The 15,237-nt window shown below is 55.7% G+C and overlaps 1 protein-coding gene across 3 annotated transcripts in view; it reads left to right on the top strand.

Annotated features, from left to right (window-relative positions):
- LRRC8A (leucine rich repeat containing 8 VRAC subunit A) overlaps positions 1 to 12,364 on the top strand; it is a 31,646-nt gene extending 19,282 nt beyond the window's left edge. For all 3 annotated transcript variants that reach the window (XM_069476892.1, XM_069476896.1, XM_069476893.1), the window contains 2 exons: positions 897 to 3,061; positions 10,426 to 12,364. In XM_069476892.1, coding sequence (XP_069332993.1) covers positions 905 to 3,061; positions 10,426 to 10,701 — 2,433 coding nt within the window. In that variant the 5' untranslated portion in view covers positions 897 to 904 and the 3' untranslated portion in view covers positions 10,702 to 12,364. The remainder of the gene's footprint in view (positions 1 to 896; positions 3,062 to 10,425) is intronic.
- Positions 12,365 to 15,237: the final 2,873 nt, after the last annotated feature.

A 15,237-nucleotide genomic window follows, 5' to 3' on the forward strand; every position in this document is an offset into this window, starting at 1 on the left:
GTTTATCTAGTTGCAGCCTCCTGTGTGGCACAGGCTGGATTTCCTGAATGTGACTTCTGATCCAGCGTTTCCTAAACTTGGCTAATCATTACTGTCACCAAAGCCACGTATTAAAAATCAGATTCCCAGGCTCTATCCAAGACCGGCCAAACTGAGCTCCAGGGGGAGAGTCGGCTGCTGCTGCTGTTCATTCCCTTACACACATACAACCAAAGATGATGTTACGTGAAGGCCTCAGTGTGAGGACCCCCAGCTTGGGGTGGGGGGCAGTCTTGTTCTCTCTCCTCTCTCTGTTGGGGCCCTCCTCCAGGAGCCCATCATTACACCTACATGTGTGACTTTTGGTCTTCCCCGAGAGCTCCTGGAGTCCTATACACCTGTAACTGTATGCACACATGCATAAGTTTCAAACTTCATTATTTCTTTTACAAAAATGAGTTTATGTGACACACCCTCTGCATTTTGCTTTCCTTATACTTTGCAGAAATCCCTTTTCGTCACTGCTACAGCTTCACAGCGGCTGGTTCTGAGTAAACTGGGAGATTCACACAGGCCCCTCTGCTCAATCTAATCATTAAATGGGTGGACTCCAGACAGGAATTCCCGAATGCTCTTACTGGAATGCAGGGGTGGGGAGGGGCAGAGAGCAGGGAGGCTGTGCTGGGGAGGTCAGTGGATCTCTAACCTCACGTGCTCAGTCTTCCTGTGTGTTACATGGTAGACTGCCCCCTCCCCCAGGGTGGTTTCCCAGCCAGCACGTAACCACGTGGTTTCTGCAGAAGGGCAGTTGGCCCATGGAGTGGCCAGGCTTTGACTCCCAGCTAGATTTAACGTGGAAATATGGACAATGGTGGAATTCCCATTGTCTTCTTTCCCTGACTATGGGTCCCTTTCAGGTTGAACCATGATTCCGGTGACAGAACTCCGCTACTTTGCGGACACACAGCCAGCGTACCGGATTCTGAAGCCGTGGTGGGATGTGTTCACCGACTACATCTCCATTGTCATGCTGATGATTGCTGTCTTCGGGGGGACGCTGCAGGTCACCCAGGACAAGATGATCTGCCTGCCCTGTAAGTGGGTCACCAAGGACTCCTGCAACGACTCATTCCGGGGCTGGGCAGCCCCTGGCCCAGAACCCACCTACCCCAACTCCACGATCCTGCCAAGCCCTGATGCGGGCCCTACAGGCATCAAGTATGACCTGGACCGACACCAGTACAACTATGTGGACGCTGTATGCTATGAGAACCGGCTGCACTGGTTCGCCAAGTACTTCCCTTACCTGGTGCTGCTGCACACTCTCATCTTCCTGGCTTGTAGCAACTTCTGGTTCAAGTTCCCACGCACCAGCTCAAAGCTGGAGCATTTTGTGTCTATCCTGCTCAAGTGCTTTGACTCACCTTGGACCACACGGGCCCTGTCGGAGACGGTGGTGGAGGAGAGTGACCCCAAGCCAGCATTCAGCAAGATGAACGGCTCCATGGACAAGAAGTCATCGACAGTCAGTGAGGACGTGGAGGCCACCGTGCCCATGCTGCAGCGGACCAAGTCACGGATTGAGCAGGGCATCGTGGACCGCTCGGAGACAGGTGTGCTAGACAAGAAGGAAGGGGAGCAGGCCAAGGCACTGTTTGAGAAGGTAAAGAAGTTTCGGACCCACGTAGAGGAGGGGGACATCGTGTACCGCCTATACATGCGGCAGACCATCATCAAGGTGATCAAGTTCATCCTCATCATCTGCTACACCGTCTACTACGTGCACAACATCAAGTTCGACGTGGACTGCACTGTGGACATCGAGAGCCTGACGGGCTACCGCACCTACCGGTGTGCCCACCCTCTGGCCACACTCTTCAAGATCCTGGCGTCCTTCTACATCAGCCTGGTCATCTTCTACGGCCTCATCTGCATGTACACGCTCTGGTGGATGCTGCGGCGCTCCCTCAAGAAGTACTCGTTCGAGTCAATCCGCGAGGAGAGCAGCTACAGTGACATCCCCGACGTCAAGAATGACTTTGCCTTCATGCTGCACCTCATCGACCAGTACGACCCGCTGTACTCCAAGCGCTTCGCCGTCTTCCTGTCGGAGGTGAGTGAGAACAAGCTGCGGCAGCTGAACCTCAACAACGAGTGGACACTGGACAAGCTGCGGCAGCGGCTCACCAAAAACGCGCAGGACAAGCTGGAGCTGCACCTGTTCATGCTCAGCGGCATCCCCGACACCGTGTTTGACCTGGTGGAGCTGGAGGTTCTGAAGCTGGAGCTGATCCCCGACGTGACCATCCCGCCCAGCATTGCCCAGCTCACGGGCCTCAAGGAGCTGTGGCTCTACCACACGGCCGCCAAGATCGAGGCTCCCGCCCTGGCCTTCCTGCGCGAGAACCTACGGGCGCTGCACATCAAGTTCACGGACATCAAGGAGATCCCACTATGGATCTACAGCCTGAAGACGCTGGAGGAGCTGCACCTGACAGGCAACCTGAGCGCTGAGAACAATCGCTACATCGTCATCGATGGGCTGCGGGAGCTCAAGCGCCTCAAGGTGCTCCGGCTCAAGAGCAACCTGAGCAAGCTGCCGCAGGTGGTCACGGATGTGGGCGTGCACCTGCAGAAGCTGTCCATCAACAACGAGGGCACCAAGCTCATCGTCCTCAACAGCCTCAAGAAGATGGTGAACCTTACTGAGCTGGAGCTGATCCGCTGTGACCTGGAGCGCATCCCCCACTCCATCTTCAGCCTCCACAACCTGCAGGAGATTGACCTCAAGGACAACAACCTCAAGACGATCGAGGAGATCATCAGCTTCCAGCACCTGCACCGCCTCACCTGCCTTAAGCTGTGGTACAACCACATCGCCTACATCCCCATCCAGATCGGCAACCTCACCAACCTGGAGCGCCTCTACCTGAACCGCAACAAGATCGAGAAGATCCCCACCCAGCTCTTCTACTGCCGCAAGCTGCGCTACCTGGACCTCAGCCACAACAACCTGACCTTCCTCCCCGCCGACATTGGCCTCCTGCAGAACCTTCAGAATCTGGCCGTCACGGCCAACCGGGTGAGTGGCCCGGCCACGGCTCAGTGTGTGGCTGGTGGGTGACTGGCTGTGGCCTGTGGTAGGATGCTCAGGAGGCCCAGTGTCTAGGAGTGTTGATGCTCCTCGGTGTGGAGTCCTCACTGGGTTTTTCAGAACCACCGGGAAGGAGTTTGTTAAAGATACAGACTCCCAGGCCCCCCCACAGACCTCCTGAATCAGAATCTCTGGGCTTGGGAGCCTGTCTTTGCCACAAAATGCTGCAGAGTTCTTCTGCCAGGAGAGATGGTATGGCCAGGCAGTGCCTGTCCCCAAGATGACCTTGAGCCAGGTTCTTCTCTGGCTAGGATGTTCCTGGGCAGGAGGTCCAAGGCCCATGGTTCTCTGTCAGGGCAGTCGGTGAGAGACAGGACTTAGCCTGGAGCTTGTGGTTTCTTCCTCAGCTCATTCCAGACCAGATTTGGAGCAAAGGGGCCAATCTGCATCCATCAGAGACAGAAATCGGGGTGACCTGTGCTGGCTGAGGTGAAGTCGGATGGTGCAGCTCCCAGCATGGCCCTGTCCTCTGCACTGGGGTGGTGAAGGGCAGGGCTGGGCTTAGATAAGGCTGGCTTGTCACCACTTGCCTTTCTGGAGAGGAAATTGTGCAGACCATTGCTGCTGGCAGTATGGGAGGCCATACCCTCGAGATGCCCTTGATACTGTTGGTGGCCCCTGTGCACCAGTCCCTTGCTTTGCTGGGGAAGCCCCCATCCAAGGGCCCCTTGGAGGAGGCAGGCAGGGTGGGGTTGAGGGTAGGGTACTCCTGTGGCTCTGTGGTACAGCCTCCACAGTGGAAACAAAGCACAGCCACTAGGGGGGACCTCCCCCTGCCCACCCCTCCTGGGGACCTACAGGTCTTCCTAGGCCTTACTTTCAGGTGGAGATTCTTGCAGCAAGGGGGAGGTAATGGAAGCTCAAGGCCAGGGGCCTGGAGACAGAGGAGAGCTGCCTCAGCCACCACCTTTTTTTTTTTTTTTTTTTTTTGAGACAGTCTCCCTCTGTCACCCTGACTAGAGTGCAGTGGTGTCATCATAGCTCACTGCAGCCTCAAGCTCCTGGCTCAAGCAGTCTTCCTGCCTCAGCTTCCCAAAGTGCCTGGCCAAGCCACCACCTTTGCCTGTGGCACAATGGTCCTCAGGCAGCCCCTGTTGGTTTATTAAGCACTTGCTCTGTGTCCCTGCCGTGCACAACACTCCCATCCCCCTCCCACCAACACTGCTGAGTCTTTGCAGCAGGAGCTGTCTGCGGCAGCCTTAGATGGAGAGGAAGGTGGCCCCTGAAATGCCCCGTCCTGTCCTCCCTGGCCCAGCACAGGACTCACCTTCTCCAGCGTCACTCAGACTGGAGGGTCCTTTCCCTCCAGACCCCTCGCAGCTGAGAAGCTGTCCTCTTCCTCAAGTCCTTACTTGCCAGCCCGCCTGTCTCCTCCATGAATTAGGGATTGTGACCAGTCCTTGTCTCCCTCCCCCACACTATGAGGCAGGGATATGTGAGCGTGTACCAGGACGAGGTGAAATCTTAGATTGTTTCACTCACGTGGGGCCTGAGACAGGCCCACTGATCAGGAAAGTTGGAGTCCCCTGGGGACAAACTTAACTTCTTTAATATATGGAGGGGAGCCCCAGCGGCTTACCCACGGCACGGTTTTGGAGCCAGATTGCCCGTAGAGTTTGTTCGGACTCTCATCCACAACTCGTGATGCCTGCTCTATCCGGGGTGCTGTGTTGGACTCTCCATCCTGTCTCCCACCCCCAGCTCCTCACACCAAGCTTGCCTGTTAGTGTCACGCCTGTTGGCTGAGGTCACTCCTCAGGAAGGGAACTGGCGGCAGGCATGCTGTCCCGGAGGAAGGAGAGTCTCTGGACACCCTGTTTAGCACACTGCTTAATCACGTCCTGTCCCCACCTCCTGCAACACTAGAGGCCTCTATAGGGAAAAAGTTCACTAGAGCCAATCCCAGGTAGGCTCCTCTTTTTCAGCTTGAGGCCCGAGCCCTTCTCCTTCCTGATGGCCCCTTGAAGCCACCTTAGACTGTGGTGACTGGGAGGGCTGAGTGTAGCCACCCAGGCCCTTGGGTGCTGTTTCCCCGGTTTCGCTCCCGCTGATGAATGGCTTGGCAAGGCAGGTGTTCATTGGTTTGCTCACTTGTCCAGCTGTGGAGGGAGGTGCTGGGGACCTGGGGATGAACAAGCCCCACAGGTGACCAGGCAGTTAGCACACAGTGCCACAGAGCTCCACTGGGGCACGAGGTTCTTGGGAACACAGAGGAGTTGTCCTGGGGGGGTGGCGGTTGGATTTCACCTGGCTCCTGAAGGACCAGGAGGAGGTAGCCAGGTAGGGAGGAGAGGGAGAGTCTAGTACAGGGTGGGGAACCTGCGGCCTTAAGGCCACATTGTGGCCTTCTTGGTCCTCAATTAAGTGCGGCCTTTTGACTGAATCCAAATTTTACAGAATAAATCCTTTCATAAAAGGGGTCCAGCAGAGAAGGACAAAGCTTTTCTTACCTCCTTTGGTGCTTAAAAAAGAACAATCTTGAAATCAGAAAGCAGCAGGTTCTAGTAGGTTCTGGCTGGGAGGAACTGAGAGCTGGTGGCTGAGTGGAGCTGTCCTGGAACTTGGAGGTTCCCCGAGGGCAGAGTAGGGCTGTGCCCGGGGCTGGTGGGAGAAGCTGAGCCTCCGCTTCAGTTTCTGTCGTCTCTCCTTTGTTGGGGTCTTATCCCCGTTCCAGCCATAGCTCTGACTAGTCGGGTCTTGGCTCTTTTGTTCAAGGCCTGACGAATAGCAAGTGTTCACCAAATTTTTGTTGACTGTGTAGATGAAGGAATGAGCTGACTTGTAGCTTTGATTGGTTCCTCTTGCTGCAGTGAGGGGGTGGGCGTGAGAGGCAGGGAGGCTGCCTGGAATGGAGAGTTGTGGACGGATTAGGGAGAGACTTTGGATTAGGGAGAGACTTTGGAGATAGAGTCGGAGATAGAATCCTCAGGACCTGAGAGTTGGTGGGGAGGAAGTGGTCTCACCCGGCCGCCTGGGTAGACGGAAGATCGTTGAGACAGATGCTGGAGCAGGCACAGGTTTTCAGAGAGGCAAGGATCTGTCCTGTGTGGGGTGGGGCCCTAGGACATCCCGGGGACCATGTTGAATCGGCCTGAAGCTTGAGGCATCATCCTGTCCCCAGGCTCGTGGGTAAAGAGGGGCCCTGGACAGGATCACCAGGGAGAGCAGACAGGGAGAAGGACCGGAGTCTGCCTCGCGCCCTGGGGAGGAGGAGGGCCGGGCCAGAGTGTGCAGGGTTGCGGTGCACGGAGAGTCAGGTGGATGAGGAATGATGCCGGCGACTCTGGCCAGACAGTCAAGGGTGGATGGGGACAGGAGCTGGGTTGTGGTGGACTGAGGAGAGACAGCGTCTTTCTGGATGGTGGGTCAGGAAGGCTGGGAGCCAAGGAGCCATGGTGCGGCCCCAGAAGGCTCCTGGGAGAGCTGCCTGTTCCAAAGCCCAGAATGACTGAGGCCATTCCAGCGCTGACAGGGGAGCCCCTGCAGTCCCTGAGGAGGCAGGAGAGCGTGGGGTTGGGTGATGGGAAACTCTTCAAGCCTCAGTGGCCAAGCAACACTTCAGCAGGGAAGGACAGGTCCAAAGGATGCGGCTGTGTTGGGGCATCGAGTAACTAAAAGTGCTTCCTCTTCTCTCTGTGGGGCCCAGAGAGAGCTCACTGGCTCCTGGCAGGGGGTGTTCTGGGGAGGGGACTTTGAGGGAGGGAGCTCTGGTGCCAGACCTGCCTGTGTGCACCTCAGCTGTGCCGCTCACTGGCGGAGCCTGTCTCGCTGCCCCTGAGCACTCTGTATCATCAGAAGAGGTCACGGGGTGGGAGGGGGCCTTTCTGGGAAGGGCCAGGCTCCAGGGCCCTGCGGAGCCCACTTCCCATCTGCCCTCTCCCCTTTGCATCCCGGAGCTTCGTCCTGTCCCTCCTGGCCCAGCACAGGACTCACCTTCTCCAGCGTCACTCAGACTGGAGGGTCCTTTCCCTCCAGACCCCTCGCAGCTGAGAAGCTGTCCTCTTCCTCAAGTCCTTACTGCCAGCCCGCCTGTCTCCTCCATGCATTAGGGATTGTGACCAGTCCTTGTCTCCCTCCCCTACATTGAGGCAGGGATCAGGACGAGGTGAAATCTTAGATTGTTTCACTCTCGTGGGGTCTGTGGCAGGCCCACTGATCGGGAAAGTTGGAGTCCCCTGGGAGGAAGCCAGGTTTGAGATGCACCGGACAAACCTGCCACCCTGCCCCGTTCCCGACCGTCAGGCACTGTGCTGGTAATTTTGGATACCCAGAGTCAGAAATCTCCTTCAAAACATCCACAGTGTCCCTCGGGGCATGGCCTCTGCCTGGCCACAGCCACCCCTTATTTCCCTCATCAGGAGCTGGCGTCTTCCGAAACTAGCTGGGGAGAGCAAGCGCCTGCGAGGTTAGGGTTCAAATCTGCAGAAAGGTCCTCAGCTGCAGAGTGTCCAAGTGGAGGCGTTCCTAGTGCAACCCTTGCATTTTACAGATGGGGGCACTAAGGCCCTGGGCGGGAAAAGCGACTTCCCAGGATTACCCCGAAACCGAGTGCGTGCCGAGTGCTGTGCATGGCAGAACGGGAACACAGCAGGGCTCTGAGTGGGAGGAAGCAAGGCTTCCATCCCCTCTTACGTCCCCTTCTGAGAGGGCGTAACCTTCGACAAGTTGCCTTTCACCTCTCCAGGCCGCAGTCTCCTTGGCAGGGAGATGGAGACAGTGACAGAGCAGCCCGAGAGGTTACCATACAGTTTTCCATCGTCCTCACTTGGCATTGGGGCCAAGGCTCCTGCCCATCATATCTGAAGGAGTCAGGTAGGCCCAGAGAGAACTCATGTCCGTAGCCGATTACACATGGAAGGGCAGGGAAGGAGCTGGTGTCCACAAGGCTCTTCCTGCGGGGCAGGAGGCACAGCATGGCCCCACTCTGACTCCACAGGTTGCTCCTTGCTCCACCAGTGCTATGGATGGTCAGTAGAGCACGGGCTGTTGAACCAGGTTCGAATTCTGGCTCTACCACTTACCGGCTGAATCTCTGGGCAAGTTGGCTTCTTTAGGGCCCCAGTTACTCCATCTGTAAAATGGGAAGTGTTTACAGGTAGGTTTCCAGGTAGTTTTGTGAGTTGAACGAGTTAATAGTATCAGTGCTCAGAGTAAGCCTGTCACAGTTGTCCTCCATTATCTGCAGGGAATACGTTCCATGACCCCCAGTGGGTGACTGCAACCGCAGATAGTATTAAACCCTAATATACTATGTTTTTTCCTGTACATGCATATCTGTGATAAAGTTTAATTTAAAAATTACGCATAGGCCGGGCTCGGTGGCTCACGCCTGTAATCCTAGCACTCTGGGAGGCCGAGGTGGGCGGATCGCTCAAGGTCAGGAGTTCGAGACCAGCCTGAGCAAGAGCGAGACCCCGTCTCTACTAAAAATAGAAAGAAATTATATGGACAACTAAAAATATATATATAGAAAAATTAGCCGGGCATGGTGGCGCATGCCTGTAGTCCCAGCTACTCGGGAGGCTGAGGCAGGAGGATTGCTTGAGCCCAGGAGTTTGAGGTTGCTGTGAGCTAGGCTGACGCCACGGCACTCACTCTAGCCTAGGCAACAAAGTGAGACTCTGTCTCAAAAAAAAAAAAAGAAAGAAAAAGAAAAAATTACGCATAGTACTCTTACACTTTGGGGCTATTTTTAAATAAAATAAGGGCTACTTTGAGCACAAGCACTGTGATACCATGACAGCTGATCTGATAACCAAGACGGCCACTAAGTGACTAACAGGCAGGTAGCAAATGCAGCGTGGATATGCTGGACAAAGGGACGATTCACATCCTGAGCAGAAAGGAGCCAGAGACTGCAAGACCATCACACTACTCAGAGTGGCGCACAATTTAAAACTTATGAATTGGAGGCTGGGTGTAGTGGCTCACACCCATAATCCTAGCACCCTGAGAGGCTGAGGCCGGAGGACTTCTTGAGCTCAGGAGTTTGAGACCATCATGAGCCCTGAGCAAAAGCAAAACCACATCTCTACTAAAATAGAAAAAATTAGCCAGGCATGGTAGCATGCACCTGTAGTCCCAGCTACTGAGGAGGCTGAAGCAGGAGGATCGCTTGAGCCCAGGAATTTGAGGTTTGTGTAAGCTAGGCTGACGCCACGGTACTCTAGCCCAGATGACAGAGCAAGACTCTGTCTAAAAACAAAAAAAAAAATTTATGAATTGGACTGGGTGAGGTGGCTCACGCCTGTAATCCCAGCTCTTTGGGAGGCCAAAGCAGGAGAATTGCTTGAGGCCAGAAGTTTAAGACCAGCCTGGGCAACACAGTGAGATTCTGTCTCTACAAAAATAAGAAAAGTTATCTGGGCCTGGTGACATGTGCCTGTAGTCCCAGCTACTTGGGAGGCTGAGCCAAGAGGATCACTTGGGCTCAGGAGATCGAGGCTGCAGTGAGCTATGATGACACCACTTCACTCCAGTCTGATCAATAGAGCAAGACCCTGTCTCTAAAAAAACAAAAACAAAACAAGAAAAACTTATGAATTGTTTCTTTCTGGAATTGTTCATTTAATATTTTGGGCTGCGGTTGACCGCAGGTGATTGGAACAGCAGAAAGTGAAACTGCAGATGAGGGAGGACTCCTGTATTCATGTTTGGTACAATCAGAAGAAAGGGGCTCTCAGTGGCCAGTAGTGGGCCATTTATACTCGTGCTTACCCTGTGACTCGACATATGGGGAACTGAGGTCCAGGAGGGCCCAGTAACACAGCTGGGATTTTCACCCCTATCAGTGAACTCTCCCCGGTTCTCAGAAAAGATTAAGGAGGTGGCATTTTCTCAGCATGCCACTCTGCTTTCCTAAGTCATTCTTAAGCTGGGCAGGACCAGCAGCCCGGCTCCTGGTGAGCCCTGGGGTGTGCAGGTGGTAGTAGCTTGCCAGTGCGATATGCTTCCCAGGGTGCCAGGTGCTGGGAGACGGTAGGGGACAAGGCAGGCCCAGCCCACCCTCTGAGAACCACAGTCCCAGGGGTGACAGATAGAAGGATCAGTGCTGTGAGGAGGGACATGGCTGCCATGGGATCCAGGAGGTTGAGAAAGCTTCCTAGAGGAAGTGACTGCGAGAGCCGAGACCTACCGTACAGGTGGACGTTGGCCAGACTTTGGCGCAGAGTGTGCTGGTGCCTGGGGTCCTGGGGAGCTGAAATGGGGATCTGAGAAGGACGCCTGGGGGAAGGAGGGAAGGGAACCCAAAGGCACCCACCTCACTCTCACCCCCTGCTCCTTCCCTGCAGATCGAGGCGCTCCCTCCGGAGCTCTTCCAGTGCCGGAAGCTGCGGGCCCTGCACCTGGGCAACAATGTGCTGCAGTCGCTGCCCTCGCGGGTGGGCGAGCTGACCAACCTGACGCAGATCGAGCTCCGGGGCAACCGGCTGGAGTGCCTGCCCGTGGAGCTGGGCGAGTGCCCACTGCTCAAGCGCAGTGGCCTGGTGGTGGAGGAGGACCTGTTCAACACGCTGCCGCCCGAGGTGAAGGAGCGGCTATGGAGGGCCGACAAGGAGCAGGCCTGAGCTCAGGCCGGCCCAGAGCAGCCAGCAGCGGGACCACCGGCCAGTCCTCGGGCCAGGAGGGCCAGGCCCTGTTCCTCCCAGAGCTCTTAGACAAGCAGGCCAGCCTCTTGGCTGGGCAGGAGCCTGGGACCAGATGTGAGTCGGGCCAGAGCGAGAGGACAGTGTCTGCGGGGCTGGCCCCTTTTCTCCCTCTGAGACTCAAGCCCCCCAGGGTAGGCGCCTGTTGTGGAGACCAGAGACCTAGTCAGACTTGGAGCGCAGTACATGGACACCTAGGTCTCCTCTCTGGAGGCCATCTCCGCCCCAGAGGCTGAGCCGACGTCAGAGGCCCTGGGACTTAGCTCTTGGTATTTATTTTTTTCCACCTCCCGCCTCCTTCATCCAGATAACTTATACATTCCCAAAAAGTTCAGCCCAGATGGGAGGTGTTTGAGGGAAGGCGGGCTGTTTCCCCTTCTTATTTAGTGATGCCGCCGGCAGTTGGCGCCCACCCAGACTGGAGCAGAGCAGTCCAGGGCGAACGGGCCGCAGGACGGTTGCCCCAGTGGTGCCGAGCTGGGCTCTGGTGGCCCGCGGGACAGCAGGCTGCCAGGCGGAAAGGACAGACCTGGGGCTTGCCTCATCAGTTTTTGTGGCAGTTTTAGATTTTTTTTTTTAAGCAAAAAAAAAAAAAAAAAATTTTTTTTAAGCTTTGAAAATTGATGATTTGGGTATTAAAAAGAAAAAAACTAAAAAAATTAAAAAGACACTAAAGGCCAGTGAGTTGGAGTCTCAGGGCGGGGCGGCAGTTTCCTTGAGCAAAGCAGCGAGACACGGATTGTGTTTCCTTTCCCTGGGGTGCGGGGTGCAGGATGTCTCCCGAATCCGGTGTGACCTCGTTCCCGGAGTTCTGTTTGTTCCTCTCCTCTCCTGGGGCGGGGATTTTTGTTTGTTTTTTGGGCTTTTTTGGTGTCTTGTTTTCTTTCTCCTCCATGTGTCTTGGCAGGCGCTCATTTCTGTGGCTGTCGGCCAAAGGGAATGTTCTGGAGCTGCCAGGAAGGGAGGAGACTTGGGTTGGCTAATCCCCGGATGAACGGTGCTCATCCTCCCCTCCCCTCCTCGCACCCGCGCCCCTCTTCACACACAGTGTTAAGGAGCCAAGAGGAGCTACTGCGCCTGGACTCTGTCTCCCCACCTCACGTGCACGGGTTTGCCCGGGGCCACCACAGGCCTCTGCTGCTTACATCAGCCCTGTCACCACCTGGTTCTTGATGAAGAGAAATCACTCGGAGGTGGGGTTGGGCACAGGGAGGGTCGCCGCCGGGAGGGCAGGCTCCCCAGTTTTTGGTTCCAAGCCAGTTTCCATCCCAGGCGCCTAGTGCACACATAGCCCAGTCAGCGCCTGGTGGCAGGAAGCCACCCTGCTTTAGATCAGTCACTCGGGTCCCCACCTTAGAAGGGTCCCCGCCTTGGATCAATCATGTGGACACTAAGGCACATTTTAGCGTCTCTTGTCTTAACGATTATGTCCGTCTGTCTGTCCATCTGTGTTTTCTGTGTCATGTCTTGGATGGAATCCTCAGAAATAATGCACACTAGCCTCCGACAACCACGAAGCAATCCGTTACCTGTGGGTCTGAACTTGTAGACTCGGTTCCAATATCAAATAAATCTATAACAAAAAGTAGCCTTTGGAGGTGTCCTTGTCACGGGGGGACCCTTCCCTCACTCTGTGAAGGCCTGCTGGGCCGTGCCAACGGGACTGCTCATGCCCATCTCTTGGGCGTCTGCAGAATAGTTCCCTCTGCTCATCTCTCTGCCCCTCGAAACTCTGAGCTCCTTGGGGGCAGTTGCTGGCAGTTGTAAGCTAGACAGAGCACCTGTTAGGTGCCCGGTGAGGGCCCCAGCCAGGAATCGCACAGCCAGCACTCTCTGTTATCCCAGTCACCTGTGGTTTGGGCCCTCACGGGTTTGGATGGGCAGGGGCTGGGAAAGGAGGCAGTAGAACGGGAGCCAGTAGTCCTGGGTCCTCGTCCCAGCTCAGGCTTCCCATGCCTGAAGCTGGGCAGATCCCTTCCCTCCCACGGCCTCCATGTCCCCATCTATATAATGGGCATTTCCACTCCGTGTGCTCAGAGGTCCTTGCAATTCCAACAGCAAATCTTGGGTCCTACAGGAGTGGGGCTGAGTCAACCACAGGAAGACCTGCCTCTGCTCCCAGCCCCTCTGGGGCCTGCTGAAGGTACTCGGTCAAGGGCAGGGGCCCAGGGAAGTAGCCAGAGCTGTCTTCAGATCCCAGTTCTGCCATGTTTAATGTAAGACTTCAGTTTTCTCATTTGTAAAATCAGGGTGATAATGGCAAACTTGCAGGATTGTTCCAAGGAATGATGATGATTATATAGGTAGGTGGAGTTTTTAGTGGAGGGCCTGGCTCCTCCTACCCAATAAGTGGTCTGATATTTTCCTCCTAGACCAAGGAGCCTTGTGCTGGGCCAGCACGAGTGCCCTACAGCAGGAATCTTTGGGTGAAGGAGAAAGGCCATCGTATCTGACTTTGGCCTGTGTTGCTGCTTGGGCACCTCCTCTGGAACAGGCCAGAGTCTATCCTTCCTCGGTCCACAAAGACTCTGACCCCTCCAGGTGACCTCAGGCCTAAGCCAAGATCCTCCCTCTTCTACCCCTGTCTTGGGCTTTCTGACAGGGAGGCTGAGCAACTGGCTGGCCACCCGCCTCTAAGGCCCTCTTTTGTATCTCTTGGGCCCTTCCCCTCCTGTCTGGTCTGGTACTATTCCTACCAACCTCCACCCCCTACCCCACTCCCACCCTTACCCTGGCCCTGGGGCCTCCCAGCGCCCAGAGCAGGAGAGTTGATCTGGAGCTGGTTAACTTTTGGAAAAAACAACCATGTAGAAACACCGCCCACCCACTTCCCAAAGCTGAGCAGAATGAACAAACAGTGGGAGGCCAAGCCTTTCCTGTTCCCCCCACCCCACCCTCCCAGGGCTCTTCACTCTGCCTAAAACCACAGTGGCAGTCTTTTCTGTGATTGTAGCAGCAATTTGGAAAACTTGGGGAAGCCCAAAACATTTTGGTTTTTTTTTGAGACAGAGTCTCACTCTGTTGCCCAGGTGAGTGCCATGGCGTCAGCCTAGCTCACAGCAACCTCAAACTCCTGGGCTCAAGCGATCCTCCTACCTCAGCCTCCCGAGTAGCTGGGACTACAGGCACGTGCCACCCACCACACCTGGCTAATTTTTTTTTTAGTAGAGACAGAGTCTCACTCTTGCTCAGGCTGGTCTTGGACTCCTCAGCTCAAGCAATTCTCCCACCTTGGCCTCCCAGAGTGCTAGGATTAGAGGCATGAGCCACCGCGCCCAGCCTCAAAACTTTTTTTTTTTTTTTAATCTTCATATTCCACCCAGAACAGCTCCTGCTAACATTTGGTGAATAACGGTTGGTAGGCACTTAGTGCCAGGCCCGGTGCCAAGCCCTTTACCAGCAGTGAGGCATGCGTCTATTCACTGCTCACAGAGGGTCTTTCTGTTATCCCCAAATTGCAGATGGGGAAAGTAAGGCCCAAACATCTGGGACTCAAACCCAGCCTGCCTCACCGAACTTCCACTACCAGCCTCTGGTGTGAGTTCCCAGGGGCAATGCTGCTCAGCACAAGGACCTCACCATGTTCCTGGCACATGGCAAGTGTTCCTTGGGGGCAGTTGCATCAGAAGGGTCTAGGACAGCGCAGGACATGCCCTGCCCCCAGTGAGTCTCATGGTTCTGTCTTCTGCCTGCTCCCTGGCCTGGCCTCACCGCCTGGCTGGACTCGCCCCTCCTGCAAGCCCTCCGGAAGCCTGGACGCCTGGACAAAGCAGCAAGTCCCAGTGCGGTGGCCCAGAAAACACAACTTGACTTAGGGCCAAGGTTCTCAAGGGCTGAGCAGTGTCCCCATGCTCACTCCTGAGACACTCTGACTCTTTGCCATTCAGAAAGCATCATTTCAGGGAAGGCCACTGGCTGGCTTTTCAGAGCCAGAGAGTGGCCCTCTGAGCTGCTGAGCAGGGCAGGCTGAGAGAGGGGGCGCGTGTGGGTGTTCTGACCTGGGGGTAGGAACAGGTGCCATCTCTCTCTCTCTCCCCCTCATCCTGGGGACCCAGGCCCCATCTCTCTGGCCCTTCCTCTTTCCAGGTATCCCTTATCTTCTGCTTCCTGAGCTGCAGAGGGATGTGTTACTCCCTCCGTCATCCTTCCACAACATAGAGGGTTTCATCAGAGCCGCGAGGGCCCAGGCACTTCTCCCAGGACCTCTTCCACCCCGGGAAAGCAGAGCCGCTCAGGGCAGGTCTGACCCGCACATCCCCCAGCCCCACCCTGCATCCCACCCTACCCAGACAGGGCACTGGGGAGGGGCAGACTTTCCTCAGTCACAGCTAATGGTGGCACCTGAACTGAGACTCAGGTGTCCTCCTGCCGGCCGGCTGCTTCACCGGACAGTCTCAGAGCACAGCTTTTGGGTACTTGGTATGCAGTGGCCAGGAGTGTTTTCTGGAGAGAACCCCA

Source organism: Eulemur rufifrons, chromosome 7, assembly GCF_041146395.1.
Source record: "Eulemur rufifrons isolate Redbay chromosome 7, OSU_ERuf_1, whole genome shotgun sequence".
Classification (NCBI taxonomy): domain Eukaryota; kingdom Metazoa; phylum Chordata; class Mammalia; order Primates; family Lemuridae; genus Eulemur; species Eulemur rufifrons.